At 41.3% G+C, this 15,981-nt stretch overlaps 1 protein-coding gene across 5 annotated transcripts in view; it reads right to left on the bottom strand.

Moving 5' to 3' along the window:
• ASAP2 (ArfGAP with SH3 domain, ankyrin repeat and PH domain 2) overlaps positions 1 to 15,981 on the bottom strand; it is a 94,587-nt gene that overhangs the window by 61,552 nt on the left and 17,054 nt on the right. For 4 of the 5 annotated variants that reach the window (XM_081856900.1, XM_081856901.1, XM_081856897.1 and 1 more), the window contains exon 2: positions 1,268 to 1,340. In XM_081856900.1, the coding sequence (XP_081713026.1) occupies positions 1,268 to 1,340 (73 nt within the window). Of the gene's footprint in view, positions 1 to 1,267; positions 1,341 to 7,449; positions 7,472 to 15,981 lie in introns of those variants that run through there. The other variant, XM_081856899.1, reaches the window with a different exon arrangement.

Raw genomic sequence — 15,981 nt, 5'->3', positions numbered from 1 at the left:
CTTATAGCAATTATTTACATTTGTTGTTATAGATGTCTAAAGTCTCTTTTTTGTTTTAACAAAGTTAATATTTTTTAAAGACTTGGCCATAATTTGATGGCATTTGACTGGCCAAATAACCAACTACCTGGCAGTTACAGCTAGTGTAGGAATTACCATAAGCATCACTTGAAACCTGCATACAGATCACCAGGCTACAGTACTGCACTTAGATGGCTTAACACATTACAGTGGAACCTCTACCTGCGACCATAATCCATTCCGGAGGTCTGTCCGGAGGTCAAAACGGGTCGCTGGGAGAGGCGCCGTTGTGCGCAGGTGGCGATTGCCCGCTTCTGCGCATGTGTAAACGGCGATCGCCACTTCTGTGCATGCGCGAGCGGCAGCAAACCCGCCGGTTACTTCTGGGTTTGCCATGGATGTTGGGCGAAGTGGACGCAAGCGGAGGCAGACGTAAGAAGACGTTTGATTGTTTCTGGAAAGTTACTTTCAAGTCAGGAGAAATACAATGCTCTATTAGTGAAACCCATAAAACTAAGTTTGAGGTCTTTGCAAAACCATGACTAAACTTGTTGGCTGTGGTGCAGAATTATTGTCTACAAATGTCTTCACAATGGCCCAACACTCCTGGCAAACTGTTATCTGCAAAATGGAACCCAACTTTATGAACACACATTATCACGGTTTGGACATTATGCTAATCTATGATAATTGATATACCCAACCACAGTTAAGACTAGCAACAGTTTGTCCAACTTTGGGCACAGTGTTGTGGTTAATTAGAAACACAGGATAAAGCATCGAATCACCAGTAGAGGAGCGGGGAGCATTCAAGCCCAAGGCTCATTCATCTAACATTAAATCACAGTTTAGAGTTATGTTCTAACAAGGCCACTCCCTCTCCCCTCCTCTTTCCAGGACTATTTCACTCTTACTTCCCAGTATCTACTATGATTCTATATTACTTGTGTACCAATTCAAAATTTCCATTTTCAACCCCATTGGATTTTATCAAGCATAACTTGCATCAGTGCGTACGTAAACAAAGAACCATGGTTAACTCTAGGAATGGAAAGCACTCAAGAAAGAGGCAACATAAAGTGCTTATTCATGAGCTTCTGGTTGACAAACCAGGGTTCATGGGGAATCAGCATTAAGTCTGCACCAAACACGCCTATAACACTTTCACAGATATTCCCAGCAAATGCATAAGTAGGACAAGTTTTCAAATACTTAGTTTTTAGCAATGTAGTTAGACTGTACATACCAAGCCCAGAAATATTTATGGCTTTTACGGATTTCTTCATTTTATAAAGAACAGTTCGGTCAACATCCAGTGCCTATAAATGAAGGAAAATAAGAAGCTTTAATATTTACAAAAAATCAGCTCATTTAAATGGCTACCAGAAAAAACACAAAAACCCTTACATAATGCAGTAATATACTGACCAGCTATTGTTATAATTTAAATGTATTTATATAGAATGTTCATTAGAGGATCTGGTTAGCACACTCCATTATCCTCAGGAAAAAAGGAGGTGAGTGTTCTCCAGCATGCAAAGCAGATTAATTTGTATTATTAATATTGCCTTAGTAGTCCCAACATGAGCCGTATTGTTAGCATTCCTACAATTCTGAACTAATATGGAAATTTCCAATAGAAATCTGGACTTCTATGTATCTGACGTAGCAAACAGACCAGTATATTAATAGCAACATTAACAACAGACTTCCATTGGGTTTTATATGATTTGTTTTATTAGGACACCTGACCATATTAACTTGCTGCCTGCTGTGATCCAACGAAGCAGACACAGCTTTCAATAATGCAATGTTTTCAACCAAGGCAACATATTCATGAGCTTCCAAGAGCATCATGAATGCCCTATCAAAGAAATTAAAAGATGCTCTAATGATCTTGCCTCTAAGCATGAATAGTAAAATAATGCACGGCTACCAAAAGCCAGTGTAAGTGAAGCAGAGCAGGCAAATCAGTAGTTTAATTCTCAGAAGAGTGAGAAATCTTCATTTGGTCTAGAACACCACCAACCCATTTCCACAATACACTGCAAACAATGCCAGTGTTGTGTCGACGAAGCTTATTTTGTGTCTCAGGGAAGTCCCTAAAGGTTAGATGAAGTGCCCTTTAAACAATCTCTACTATCTACAAGCTCTGTTTTCATCCATCTGATGAAAGTAATAGCTGAAAAACAGAGTTGCTCAGTGAAATATATTCAGTGAAATATATATTGCATGATTTCTATTCCTTAAATATATGTTAGGTGTACCTCAAAAACTAAAATACTTCCAAGAATAAGGCAGACTTTTCATAAGAAACCCTCTGCACACACATACATATAAACTTGTATTACTATCACCAAACTCAAAATATAGAGAAAATATATAATTTGGCATGTGTTCAGTTGTTTAAATGATTTGTGAATTCAAAGGATTTAGGATTCGGGGGGAAACAACCCAGCAATGACATTCTATATATATGTACTTTCATATGTTTATAATATAAAACATCACTGTAACCAGCAAAATTCATGTCAAACTGTCAAAGATGACAGCAGTATACATGCTTTGTTTTGTTCTTCACAGGATACATTAAGCATTTAAATCACGCTGAAACCCTGCTGGGTTATGTATTTATGTATGGTACACTGAATAATTAACTTTACTACAAAACAAAAGGAAACACACACACAAAAACTGGAGTTTCCAACCAAAGCTACCCAGACAGCCTTGTAAAATATGCCCTGTTCTTTCCTTTGTCTGTTTTCACTTTTAAAAATAATAATTTTAAACACGAGCATTTCTGCCAGTGATTTCAGTGGAATTGTTCCTTTGCGGCAGCGGGGTAATTGAGTGGTGACTAAGTAAAGCTTTTAAATGTCTTAATGGGGCTTGGTTTTTGTGTTTCACTCCTCTTGTGTGAAGAGCATTTCCCTTTAGTCCTTTCAGTGCCTTCGCTCCTTCCCAGCACCTGCAAATAATTTTCAAGGAAGCTCACGCTATGCATTTCATCTTCTGCTTTAAGTCTAAAAGCATATGGATGATTCCTTTTTAACTCTAATAAAAAGCATGGCAAGATGTTTTCGGTTCCTATGTCTCTTTTGTTCTCCAAGTGTCAGAAACAATGATTCTTAAAATGGCTTCTGGTGATGCCTTGTAGGACAGCCATGTTCACTGAGGTACCGCACTCCTCCATTTTCTTTTAAACTGGAAGGAATACGTCTTTTGAACATTCAAATATCAAGTCAAACCTGATGTTAGTTATAACATCTGGAATATATCTATATCTGTATCTGTATCTATATCTATATCTATATCTATATCTATATCTATATCTATATCTATATCTATATCTATATCTATATCTATATCTATATCTAAGCACAGCAGTCCCTTAACCTGCTGCAAACAGATCTATCACACTTCCTAGCCAGGGATCTTTAGGATAGCATATTATTTATTACATAATAATAATGTGATTAACAGTGATAATAAGGTGATTAACATTGGTTTTAAAAAACAATGTTAACTTCCTTAGCTTGGCTTTGGTCTCAGCAAACAACACACATTCCCAAAATTCCAAAATCTGGACCCTGTGGAATACCTGATGACAGCAATCGGAACATGACAGATTCTGAAGGATTCATCTCAGCCATTGGAAGCTCACAAGCCCCTGCACCCTTCTTCAACTCACTTCCATTACCATTTCCTCAGAGATGTGGAAATGGAAGTATCACCAGAGGCCTCTCTGAGAAATGTCCATTCCCCCCGCTCCCACAAACTGTGATTCCTTGAGAGCTGTAAAGTCAATACAGTGGTACCTCAGGTTAAGAACTTAATTCGTTCTGCAGGTCTGTTCTTAACCTGAAACTGTTCTTAACCTGAGGTACCACTTTAGCTAATGTGGCCTCCCGCTGCCGCTACGTGATTTCTGTTCTCATCCTGAAGCAAAGTTATTAACCCAAGGTACTATTTCTGGGTTAGCGGAGTCTGTAACCTGAAGCGTCTGTAACCCGAGGTACCACTGTATTCCAAAGAAATGGGCGCTGGAAACTGGCACTTTTTGGAGCATCTGACTCCTTAGTATGAATATCAAGTACTCCAGAAACTGTATGTTCCAGGGTTCTGTGCATCTGGGATGCTGCTGAGCATGCTCATAACAGCATCCTCGGCACAAAGGAATGCTGTTTATGGATCCTGAAAATTACAGATGACTCCAGTGCCCTGGAAAACCACATCCCACAGGGCCCAAAGACCAGTGATGTGGCCCCCCCAAGACTTCAAAGCACCAGAAGACAGAGATGTGTGCATTGAAGAAAAATTTCCTGAGGAAATGTAATGCAATGTAGTGAAGTACTATGATCTGGACCAGGCATAGGCAAACTCAGCCCTCCAGATGCTTTGGGACTACAACTTCCATCATCCCTAGCTAACAGGACCAGTGGTCAGGGATGATGGGAATTGTAGTCCCAAAACATCTGGAGGGTCGAGTTTGCCTATGCCTGATCTGGACATATTCCTATTCCAAGCTACTGCATTTGAATGTTACAACAACTCTATTTCAGTGGAGAAAAAGAAATATTATTTAACTCACAGTGCCCTACATTTATTATAAATGTGAAGTTTAAAGTTTCATTTAACACCTGATTAACATTAATAAGGGACGCGGGTGGCGCTGTGGTGTAAACCACAGAGCCTTGGGCTTGCCGATCAGAAGATCAGCGGTTCGAAGCCCCGCAACGGGGTGAGCTCCCGTTGTTTGGTCCCAGCTGCTGCCAACCTAGCAGTTCGAAAGCACGTCAAAGTGCAAGTAGATAAATAGGTACCGCTCCAGTGGGAAGGTAAACAGTGTTTCTGTGCGCTGCTCTGATTTAGCCAGAAGTGGCTTAGTCATGCTGGCCACATGACCCGGAAAAACTGTCTGTGGACAAACGTCGGCTCCCTCGGCCAGTAAAGCGAGATGAGCACCATAACCCCAGTCGTTCATGATTGGACTTAACTCTCAGGAGTCCTTTACCGTTCCCTTTTTAAGATTAATAAAGATATGGCAGCGGAGAGTGTCTATTCATATCAAAGATGCATTGCTCAATTTCTTCCTATTTCAGTTGGTGAGTAAACCTTTTAATACTGCCCAACATTTCAATTACCCAGGTTTTATTTTATAAGAAATATAGAAATGTATCAGACCTTAAGAATGTCCCTTTTAGAAACACATTCAACCAGCTTTTATTCAGAGCAGCACCCACTAAAGTTAACGGGCCTAAAGTAGTCACGTTCACCAATTTCAATAAGTCTCCTTTGAATACAACTTACCTGAATCCCACTCCTAGGGAGGAATTCACCATAGTGCATGTCAATCATTCTGTTGGTGCAAGCTTTTCACTTTGCCAAGCAAGACAACCCCCACTCTCCTCCCACTGGGTGCTATTCTGTGCGCTCTCCCGCCATCCCCCCAAGCCAATTTTGGGGGTCCACAGGGGAGCGCCAGGGTTGTATTCAACTCAGTCCTACTCAGAGTAGACACAATGAAAATAATGAAGCTACATTACTAGGACAAGCATTGAGCACCACCCTTACTCAGAAGGAAAATTGCCCTGAGCCTTTCCCTCCCCTGCTAACACTCAGTCTACACCCAGACATGTCTAAGTTACATGCCAGACAGATAGACCATTACAATGAGTCACAATATTGTTTCATTTCTTTACAGGGTTCATTTGACACTATTTTTACAACCACCAACATAACCAATTTGCGTTGTGCATCCTGATTTTTATATCTGTGAGGCACTTCAAACAAACCCAGAAAATAACCATTAGTTATACAGATTGGCACAAGCAGGTGTAGCGATTTATTTTTAGCTGCCAATTAAGTGACTAGATTTCAGGTTGAGGGTGCTCCTGTAAGCAGTTCTGGTTAATTAGCCATAATTAGAAGTTATAGTCTCCACAGCAACCTCAGCTCCGGCACACATCGAGAAGATATTTTAAGTGATCCATTGAGCCGGGTATTCCAAGTGCAAAGACTCTGAAACTCGAACTCAGAAGTAGTAAGCAGAAAACTAAGAGCACTGTCCAGCCACTGATGGGAGGCTTTCATCCAGTGGAGGCGCTGACAATAGATAATTTTTGCCAATACCCTCTTCCTCTCAGCAGTTCTCCATGCCACCTTCCACACCAGGTCACAAAGCTCACATGTAGGGTCAAAGCAGACAGCAGACCAGACCTTGGACAGCTCCTGAAGCTCTCCCCTTCTAAGGTAGGTACAAGAAGTTGCAGCGGGGAGCTCAAGCCAACTGGGGCCTCATATGGACAGATAAGAATGAGTGCTGAAGGCTGCACTTCCCTGGGGGAACTGGTTGGGTGGCTAAAGGGCCCTTGACTTATTTAGCAGTCTTCTAACTTCTGCAAGCAGAAACATCACCTTGCCAACGAAGGCCCGTATAGTTAAAGCTATGGTTTTCCCAGTAGTGATGTATGGAAGTGAGAGCTGGACCATAAAGAAGGCTGATCGCCAAAGAATTGATGCTTTTGAATTATGGTGCTGGAGGAGACTCTTGAGAGTCCCATGGACTGCAAGAAGATCAAACCTATCCATTCTGAAGGAAATCAGCCCTGAGTGCTCACTGGAAGGTCAGATCGTGAAGCTGAGGCTCCAATACTTTGGCCACCTCATGAAAAGAGAAGACCCTGATGTTGGGAAAGATGGAGGGAACAAGGAGAAGGAGACGACAGAGGACGAGATGGTTGGACAGTGTTCTCGAAGCTACAAACATGAGTTTGACTAAACTGCGGGAGGCAGTGGAAGACAGGAGTGCCTGGCGTGCTCTGGCCCATGGGGTCACGAAGAGTCGGACACAACTAAATGACTAAACAACAACAATAACTTCTGCAAGGCTGGGGAAATAAGACTACTGTAGGAGACAGATCTCTGAGTCAGAGGATCGGAGGCAGGACTGAATCCTCCTTCTTGGCTTCTGCCCAGTGAAACTACCTTTACCTCTTCTGAGTCCTCCACCATGCACAGCAAGGCCCCCAGCTTGTGAGTCATCATGAGAGGCATTTGAAATACATATTTTATCTCAATGTATGTACACATTTATAAACATACTTTACCTGAAAAAAGAAATTTTAAAAACATGCTTGGGGTTTTTTTAATGGAGAACTACATTGAAAAATTCAGAGAATTGCAAAACCCTGCGGATTATGAATTGCATTCCAATGTACACAACAGCCGGGGAGGTGGGCGAATCAGGCCCATTTGCACAGGAATACATGGAAATTAAGTTCCTCAAAGGTCCCCAGTGCACAGATAAGCAGCGCAGAAACATGCTCGAGCTTAATGTTCAGCAAATAAAGCATTCCTCTCTAAGAACAATGTTAACAACACTTGCGGGCCCTATAAAACATTTGCTGCACCCAGGTTGACAATTACCTAGTGTGCCTCAGTCAAGCATATCATCACATGGTTTCACTGCACAAAGAATCTCCCTTGTCCTCTTCAAGAACCATATCCAGGTACTTTTAAAAAATCCAACAAAGGATTTTAGCACACTGAAAGCTATATAGAAGAAGAGGGACAGAAGCACAGAAGAGGGAACAGAGGAAAGTTAATTTTTTATTTAAGATTATAACTTAAATTCATCCTAGCAGAGCAGAAACATGAGAGGTTTCACTGAACTGCTATAAATAGTAAGGATAACATGGCACTGAAAATATCCATATGTTGATAAGCTAAAGATATCAAACTCTGGATAGGAGCTTCCTTATACGGCCACTGTCATGTACTCCCACGCTGCTCCCCAAGATATACCATTGACATACATGAAACAACAACAATAAAACCAATACAGTGGTACCTTGGTTCCCAAACGCCTTGGTACTCAAACACTGCAAACCCAGACATAAGTGTTTCGGTTTGCGAACTTTTTTTGGAAGCCGAACATGCTCCGTTTTGAGTGTTACATATCCAATTTGAGTGCCACACTTCTGTTTTGAGTGTTAAGCTGAGGTCTGTTTTAGGCTCTTTTTGTTTTGTTTTTGTGACTTTGTGGAAACCAGTTCAGCTACTGATTGATTAATTGTATGACTGCAGTTCATTGTTTATTGCTCTCATTTTATGGATCAATGGTCTCGTTAGATAGTAAAATTCATGTTAAATTGATGTTTAAGGGATTGTTTTTAAAAGTCTGGAACGGATCAATCCATTTTGCATTACTTTCTATGGGAAAGCGTGCCTTGGTTTTCGAACGCTTTGGTTTTGGAACAGACTTCCCGAATTGATTAAGTTTGAGAACCAAGGTACCACTGTACTAGATTTGCATTGTTACTTACCTATCCATTGATATATATTTTTTTAAAAAAACCCAAACCCACTCAAGGTTCAAATTGTTCATTTTATGTTTTTAGTCAATACCAATTACTGAGTAACACTGAAATCCTAGCTATGTCTACTCAGAGGTACGTTTTGCAGAATTCCATAAGGTTTATTCCCAGGTAAGTGGGGTTAGGGTTGCAACCTAAAACTCTTTACAGCCCAAAAGGAGAAGTCAACATGCATCTTGGAAAATTTGCCCCATTATTTGCTTTCAAATGGGAAATCTGGCCATTGCTAGACGTAATGCCATCTCACTGATACTAGGCCTTGCCCCTCACAATACGTAAAATAAACTTCTCGAACAGCAGGCAGAGTCTAAGCTCCACCTGCGCCATGCAAGACGCCATCATACTAGACAAAACTCTATGAATCTGGCAAGAATCTCTCTGGGGAATTATAGCAGACAATTCTTCTACATTAAAATTTTATTTTGTCACTTTGCTAAATGCACATTTTACAAGACACCTTTGGCAATAACAGATAAATAAAAATACTATTGAAATATTGTTGATCCATTCCACCAATCTAGTTAATTTTGTCTATACATGATATATAGATACGGTCACATACACACAAAGTAAGAAAATTGATTACAAAATGGGTTTTGCTGCATTATTATGTTTCTCTCATCTATCAGGTGTCTCCCCCCCCCCATAACCCAATACAGTGGTGCCCCGCAAGATGAATGCCTCGCAAGACGGAAAACCCGCTAGACGAAAGGGTTTTCCGTTTTGGAGGCGCTTTGCAAGACGAATTTCCCTATGGGCTTGCTTCGCAAGACGAAAATGTCTTGCAAGTTTTTCCGACTCCCCCCCCCCTTTTTCTAAGCCGCTAAGCCACTTATCCGCTAAGCCGCTAAAAGCGCTAATCCGCTAAGGCGTTAATGGGCTTGTTTCGCAAGACGAAAAAACCACTAGACGAAGAGACTCGCGGAACGGATTATTTTCGTCTTGCGAGGCACCACTGTACTTTCCTTCATTTTCCTGGGCCTGTCCTTTCTCCTACAAAATATTTTTTGCTAGGTAATTGAAACATACTAGCTGGAAAATCACAGCCATGTCAGCAAACTGCCTATGAAGTCTGTGTCTAGCCACACGGAAGATGCTAAGTAGTTGGAGGGGATGAATTAAAAGCAAGGCGAAGCCACCAAACAGAAGCCCTGGCTTAACACACCTCAATGAAAAAAGTAAGGCAACATAACAGCACGTACACATGAGCTAACAGATCCCAGGAAGACAAAAGGCCATTCCATTATTTTAAAAATGCTCCCTTATCCATTTGCCTTCCCAACTTGATGTTGGAAGCAGAACAGCAAGGATCAAGTCATTTAATAATAATAATAATAATAATAATAATAATAATAATAATAATAATAATTTTATTTATACCCCGCCCTTCCCGGTTCAGAAACCCGGGCTCAGGGTGGCTAACAACAAATTTAAAACACTTAATCGTAATACAACAAAAAAGCAGCATAAAATACAGTATAAAAGCATGAATAACAATAAAATTCAAAGTACAAAAGTCAATTTGAGGGAAATCCATCCAATAAACATTAGATAGGTCACCAGGGCTAGCTGGCTAAATTAGACTGACTTGGGCCAGCGAGGAGGCCAGGGAAGAATTAGCTGTGGGGTCCCAGAGTGGGCAATCTTCATAAAAAGGGGGGAGGGGGAAGAGAAGGGAAATAAAAGACCAGGCTGAGTTCAAATTAAAGGCCAGGTGGAATAGCTCTGTCTTACAGGCCCAGCAGAAGGAGGTTAAATCCTGAAGGGCGCTAGTCTCCTGGGACAGAGCATTCCACCAGGTCGGAGCCATCACTGAACAGGCCCTGGCCCTGGTGGTGGATAGTCTGACTTCCTTAGGGCCCGGGACCTCTAAACTATGGTTATTCATGGACCTTAAGGTCCTCTGCGGGGCATACCAGGAGAGGCGGCCCCATAAATACGAGGGCTGAGGGCATTTGTAATGTGATACCTGATGCCTTATCCTCTGGGGTCCATCATGCCAACAACAGCCTGGGCATGAGAGCTACAGCACAAGTATTCCAAGAAAAATGAGTTTCTCATAATGGTAGAACTTCAAGGGCCTCTTTCACGGTATCAGTGGTTACACCAGAATCTATCATTATGGTTATCACAATTATTTTTATTTATCTATCTCGTTTATAAATCACTTCCCATGAGGCATCCCAAAGCCTTTTTCCAATATAATAAAAACATATCTAAAACAGTTACATATTATAAAAATATTTTTTAAAAAAAATATAGAGTTTAAAATAGCAACAGCACATACATAAAATCAATTCAAACCCAATACCAACTGTGATAAAGATCTCCTTTCAGAATCCACTTAGAATTTTTAAAAATCCATTTAGGATGTAGGGTCTGGATCATGGATGAGGGGAACCTTGTAGCCCTCTCATTAGCCCTGACAAGCAAGGCCAATGGTAAGCAATGGTGGAGGCTGTTTGTACATATTTTATGGGCTAATAGCCGTAAATAAATAAATATATAATGGTGGAGGCTGTTGTCCCGCAACATCGGAAGGCCACAGGCTCCCTATCTCTAGCCTAGATGAACACTGTGGCACCCAGCACTAAGAATCTAAGTCAAAATGAATTAATCAATTTAGTAACTTGTATCAGACCTATGTGGTTACAGAAGAGTAACCAATGTGTCTCTATCAGACCAATGTGGTTACAGAAGAGTTCAAAATTGAAAAAGGAACACGACAAGGCTGCCCGATCTCCCCTCTGTTATTTATCTCGGTTCTGGAGGTGCTCTTGAACATGATCAGAGGGGACCGGCTGGTGGAAGGGATTCAGGTCGGAGCGAAACAATATAAACTTAAAGCTTTTGCAGATGACCTAGTTTTGACCCTGCAGGAGCCAGAATCTAGTACGAAAAGAGTATTACAACTGATTCAGGATTTTGGTCGGGTGGCGGGATTTAAATTAAACAAACAGAAAACCAAGGTGCTGGGAAAAAATTTGACAGATACAGAGTCAGAACGGTTTCAGAGAGAAACAGAACTAACTATGGTTAAAAAGGTAAAGTACCTAGGGGTAAACATAACAGCAAAAAATCTGAGTCTATTCAAGGATAACTATGAAAAATGTTGGTCTGAAATTAAGAGAGACTTGGACAGTTGGACAAAATTGAAGCTTTCTTTGTTAGGCCGAATTGCTGCTATTAAGATGAATGTATTGCCAAAAATGTTATTTTTGTTTCAAACACTACAGATTGTGGACAAAACGGAGTGCTTCCGGAAGTGGCAGAAAGATATATCTAAATTTGTCTGGCAGGGCAAAAAGCCCAGAATTAAGTTTAAGATATTAACAGTTGCGAAAGAAAGAGGGGGCTTTGCCCTGCCAGACTTAAAGTTGTACTATGAAGCCGCAGCTTTCTGCTGGCTAAAAGACTGGCTACTTCTCGAAGACACTGACGTACTGGACCTGGAAGGTTTTAACAATGCTTTTGGTTGGCATGCATACTTATGGTATGACAAAGTTAAGATCAATAAGGCCTTTAAGAATCATATTGTCAGGAAAGCAGTGTTTAATGTCTGGACAAAATATAAAGACTTATTGGAAAATAAAACTCCAAGGTGGCTTTCACCTCTGGAGGCTAAGGCCCGAAAAAGACCCAATATGGAGGCCAAATGGCCAAAATATTGGGAAATATTAGAAAAAGATGGAGACAATTGGAAATTGCAGAGTTTGGAGAAAATGAAGGATAAGGTGCGAGACTGGTTACATTATGCTCAGATTAAAGAAGTTTTTAAAAATGACAAAAAGTTAGGGTTCCAGGTGGAGAAATCGAAGCTAGAAACAGAATTGTTAGAACCAAAGACCAAGGTACTATCTAGAATGTATAACTTGCTGTTAAAATGGAACACACAAGACGAAATGGTTAAATCGGCTATGATAAAATGGGCACAGGACATTGGGCATAACATTATGTTTGAGGACTGGGAAAGGTTGTGGACCACTGGGCTGAATTTCACCGCATGTAATGCTCTGAAGGAAAATGTAATGAAAACGATATATAGATGGTACATGACCCCAGTTAAACTTGCCAAAATATACCATTCGTCTGATAATAAATGTTGGAAATGTAAAGAAAATGAAGGAACATTCTTTCACCTCTGGTGGACATGCCCTAGGGTGAAGGTCTTCTGGGAAATGATATATAATGAGCTGAAAAAGGTATTTAAGTATACCTTCACTAAGAAACCAGAGGCCTTCCTTCTGGGTATTGTCGGCCAGAAGGTGTTAAAGAAGGACCGAACATTCTTTATGTATGCAACAACGGCAGCAAGGATACTCATCGCAAAAAACTGGAAAACTCAAGATCTACCCACACTGGAAGAGTGGCAGATGCAACTGATGGACTATATGCAACTGGCCGAGATGACTGGCAGAATCCGTGACCTGGGAGAAGAGAAGATGGAGGAAGACTGGGAGAAATTCAAGAAGTATCTACAAAAACATTGTAATTTGGTTGAATGTTAAGAAGGATGCTAGATTATAAAAAATTGGCCACCACTAAATTAGATTTGAAATTTGATGATAAGTGAGACTAAAGAAAATATAAAATTTTTTGGAAGAAGTGCTAGATTATATTTGAATGAGTGGACATGAGATTGTAAACAAGTTGATAATTTGTTTGGAAAAAACCTTTAACGATGTAAATGGGAGCGGGAGACGCGAGGGAGTCCAAAGAAGTGATGAAATTATGTCTGTGATAGAAGTAAGATTGTTTATTATTTGTGCATTTATATTTAAAAACTTTAATAAATATTTATAAAAAAAAACCAAAATGAATTAATCAATTTAGTAACTTGTATCAGACCTATTTAGGCTTTCGTTATTTTACAATGAGTCACAATGCCCTCCCCAATGCACCCTTAGCTTCCCCTTCCCTTAAAATTCCAGCCCTAGGCCCTGCTATGCTGCCGCAAAAATGAAGGCCACAGTAGCTGAGCTCAGAAAATTATATGAAATGGTGGCAATTTATACTGTTATGGAATATATTGCACATGATGCGCCATCATGTGAACAGTACAGTGGTACCTCGGGTTACATATGCTTCAGCTTTCAGACTCCGCTAACACAGAAATAGTACCTTGGGTTAAGAACTTTGCTTCAGGATGAGAACAGAAATCGTGCTCCGGCGGTGCGGCAGCAGCAGGAGGCCCCATTAGCTAAAGTGGTGCTTCAGGTTAAGAACAGTTTCAGGTTAAGAACTGTCCTCCGGAACTAATTAAGTACTTAACTCGAGGTACCACTGTACCACGTAACATTTGCGTGGAGGTTGGAGGAAGCCATTGTTATCAGTCTTACCCGTCCTTAAACCTTTCCCCTACCCTTATCATTAAAGCAGCAGCTTGCTAGTTAAAAGCAATTAGGTGATTCCCACCCCTCAACTGTTACTAGATCAGCGACAACAATAAGAGTCATTCTCCTTGTTTGATAAGAAGAGCTGAGGCTCAAACCAGAGCACCATTTCAAATTTAGATAAGAGATAGTATCATTTAGCCATTTAGTGTGTAAACCAAAGATACAGGCAACTCCAGAGGCATGATCACATGTGGTCTGAAACCATGGCCCAGTTCACACATCACGTTAAACCGTAATTCCAAAAACTATGTATTTTTTAATGCGTACAAGCAGCATGGGGGCGCATGCTGCCGCTCCTCCCTGTTGTACTGCCAGGAAACAAGTCAAAAGTCTGGCACGCCATGACAGGCTCATGGCTTGTTTTCCCCAAACTATCCACAAGCAGTAAGCCAAGAACAAACTTATGGGGGGGGGGAGTGTTCCTTGAAGAGAAACAAACCATGAGCACAGGTTCAGATCTCGTGGCAAGCCAGACTTGGCCTTGTTTCCTGAAGGTGCAGCAACAGTAGGGAAGGAGAGGAGGGAGAGCTTTTTACCAGTACGCACCACCATGCTGCATTTTTATGTTGTTTCTAACTATCTTTTATTTCATGGGACACGGGTGGCGCTGTGGGTTAAACCACAGAGCCTAGGACTTGCTGATCAGAAGGTCATGGTTCGAATCCCCGTGACAGGGTGAGGTCCCGTTCCTTGGTCCCTGCTCCTGCCAACCTAGCAGTTCGAAAGCACGTCAAAGTGCAAGTTGATAAATAGGTACCGCTCCAGTGGAAAGGTAAACGGCGTTTCTGTGCACTGCTCTGGTTCGCCAGAAGCGGCTTAGTCATGCTGGCCACATGACCCGGAAGCTGTACGCCGGCTCCCTCGGCCAACAAAGCGAGATGAGCGCCGCAACCCCAGAGTCAGTCACGACTGGACCTAATGGTCAGGGGTCCCTTTACCTTTAACTATCTTTTAATGCGGTATATGAACCTAAGATTGCCATATTTGTGTGTGTAAAGGAAATTCTGGACCTACAGCAACCCTAAGAACCAGGCCAATGTGTTGGGGCAAAGAAGGAGCTCGACCACCTAATCAAAACGGTTAAAGGCCTCAAATGTAGGACGGGGAAACGCCGTTGAGTTAAAGTCACCAATCTTTGGACAGCCTCTCACCAATCAGAGTTGACGCTCTCTATACAAACAAATATAAATCAACCGCAGTATGCTTCTGACTACACACTGCTGGCTTTGTGAGCAAAGTTTTAATGAAAACAGCCTTAAGCACCTGAGACAAATTCATCAATAGCTTGTCCACATAGATTCTTTCTGGTCATCAATCTACCGCCTTCATATTTCCCTGGCTTCCTGCTTTCTTCTGCCTGCTAGCAATGACCTCTGAAACCTGGTACGGTTCTAAGATTAAGATATGAAAGTCTTACCCCACTTCACTGCTACTCTGAGATAAGCAAGGTTAACAGGCTTGCTCACTTTTGACTACTACAACACTGTATTTATTGCTTGCGAACGTACAAATGGTGACAGACCAAACAAGCAGAAAACAGGAGGTTTACTGTGATTGGGGGTGGAATATAACACACGTGCAAGACACTTTTCTTATTTAGTGTATGACTCAGTGTTTGGGTTTGGAATTACTGGTGATTGATTGCATGATCATAGCAGCATTGGCGCTGGGCACTTCTTAAGTCAACAGTACTTACATCAATGGCATAAGCCTTATTAGAAGAGACTAAGAGGAGATACGATAGCCATTTTCAAATATCTAAACAGCTATCACATGGGAAATAAGAGCAAGCTTGCTTTCTCCTGCTCTGGAACGTAGAACCCAAACCTACGGATCCAAGATACAATGAAGGAGTTTCCAACTAAACATCAGGAAGAGTTTTCTGACAGAAAGAGCTGTTCAACCGTGGAGCAGACTCCCACAAGAGGTGGTGGACTCTCCTTCCTTGGAGGCTTTTAAAGCAGAGTTTGGATGGCCATCTGTCATGTATGATCTAGTTGAGATTCCTGCATTTCAGGGGATTGCACTAGATGACCCTCAGAGTCCCTTCCAACTCAACAATTCTGTGATTCTATGAATTAATGTACCACAGTCCTAAGAAGAAAAATGCTACAAGTGTACTGCAGAACAAGCAGTATTAAGCCGCCCATATTCATAATTTGTGTCTGACCAAGTTCTGTATTGTA

This window comes from Podarcis erhardii (assembly GCF_964252035.2).
Source record: "Podarcis erhardii genome assembly, chromosome: 3".
Classification (NCBI taxonomy): Eukaryota; Metazoa; Chordata; class Lepidosauria; order Squamata; family Lacertidae; genus Podarcis; species Podarcis erhardii.
This window is presented reverse-complemented; position numbering and strand designations above follow the sequence as displayed.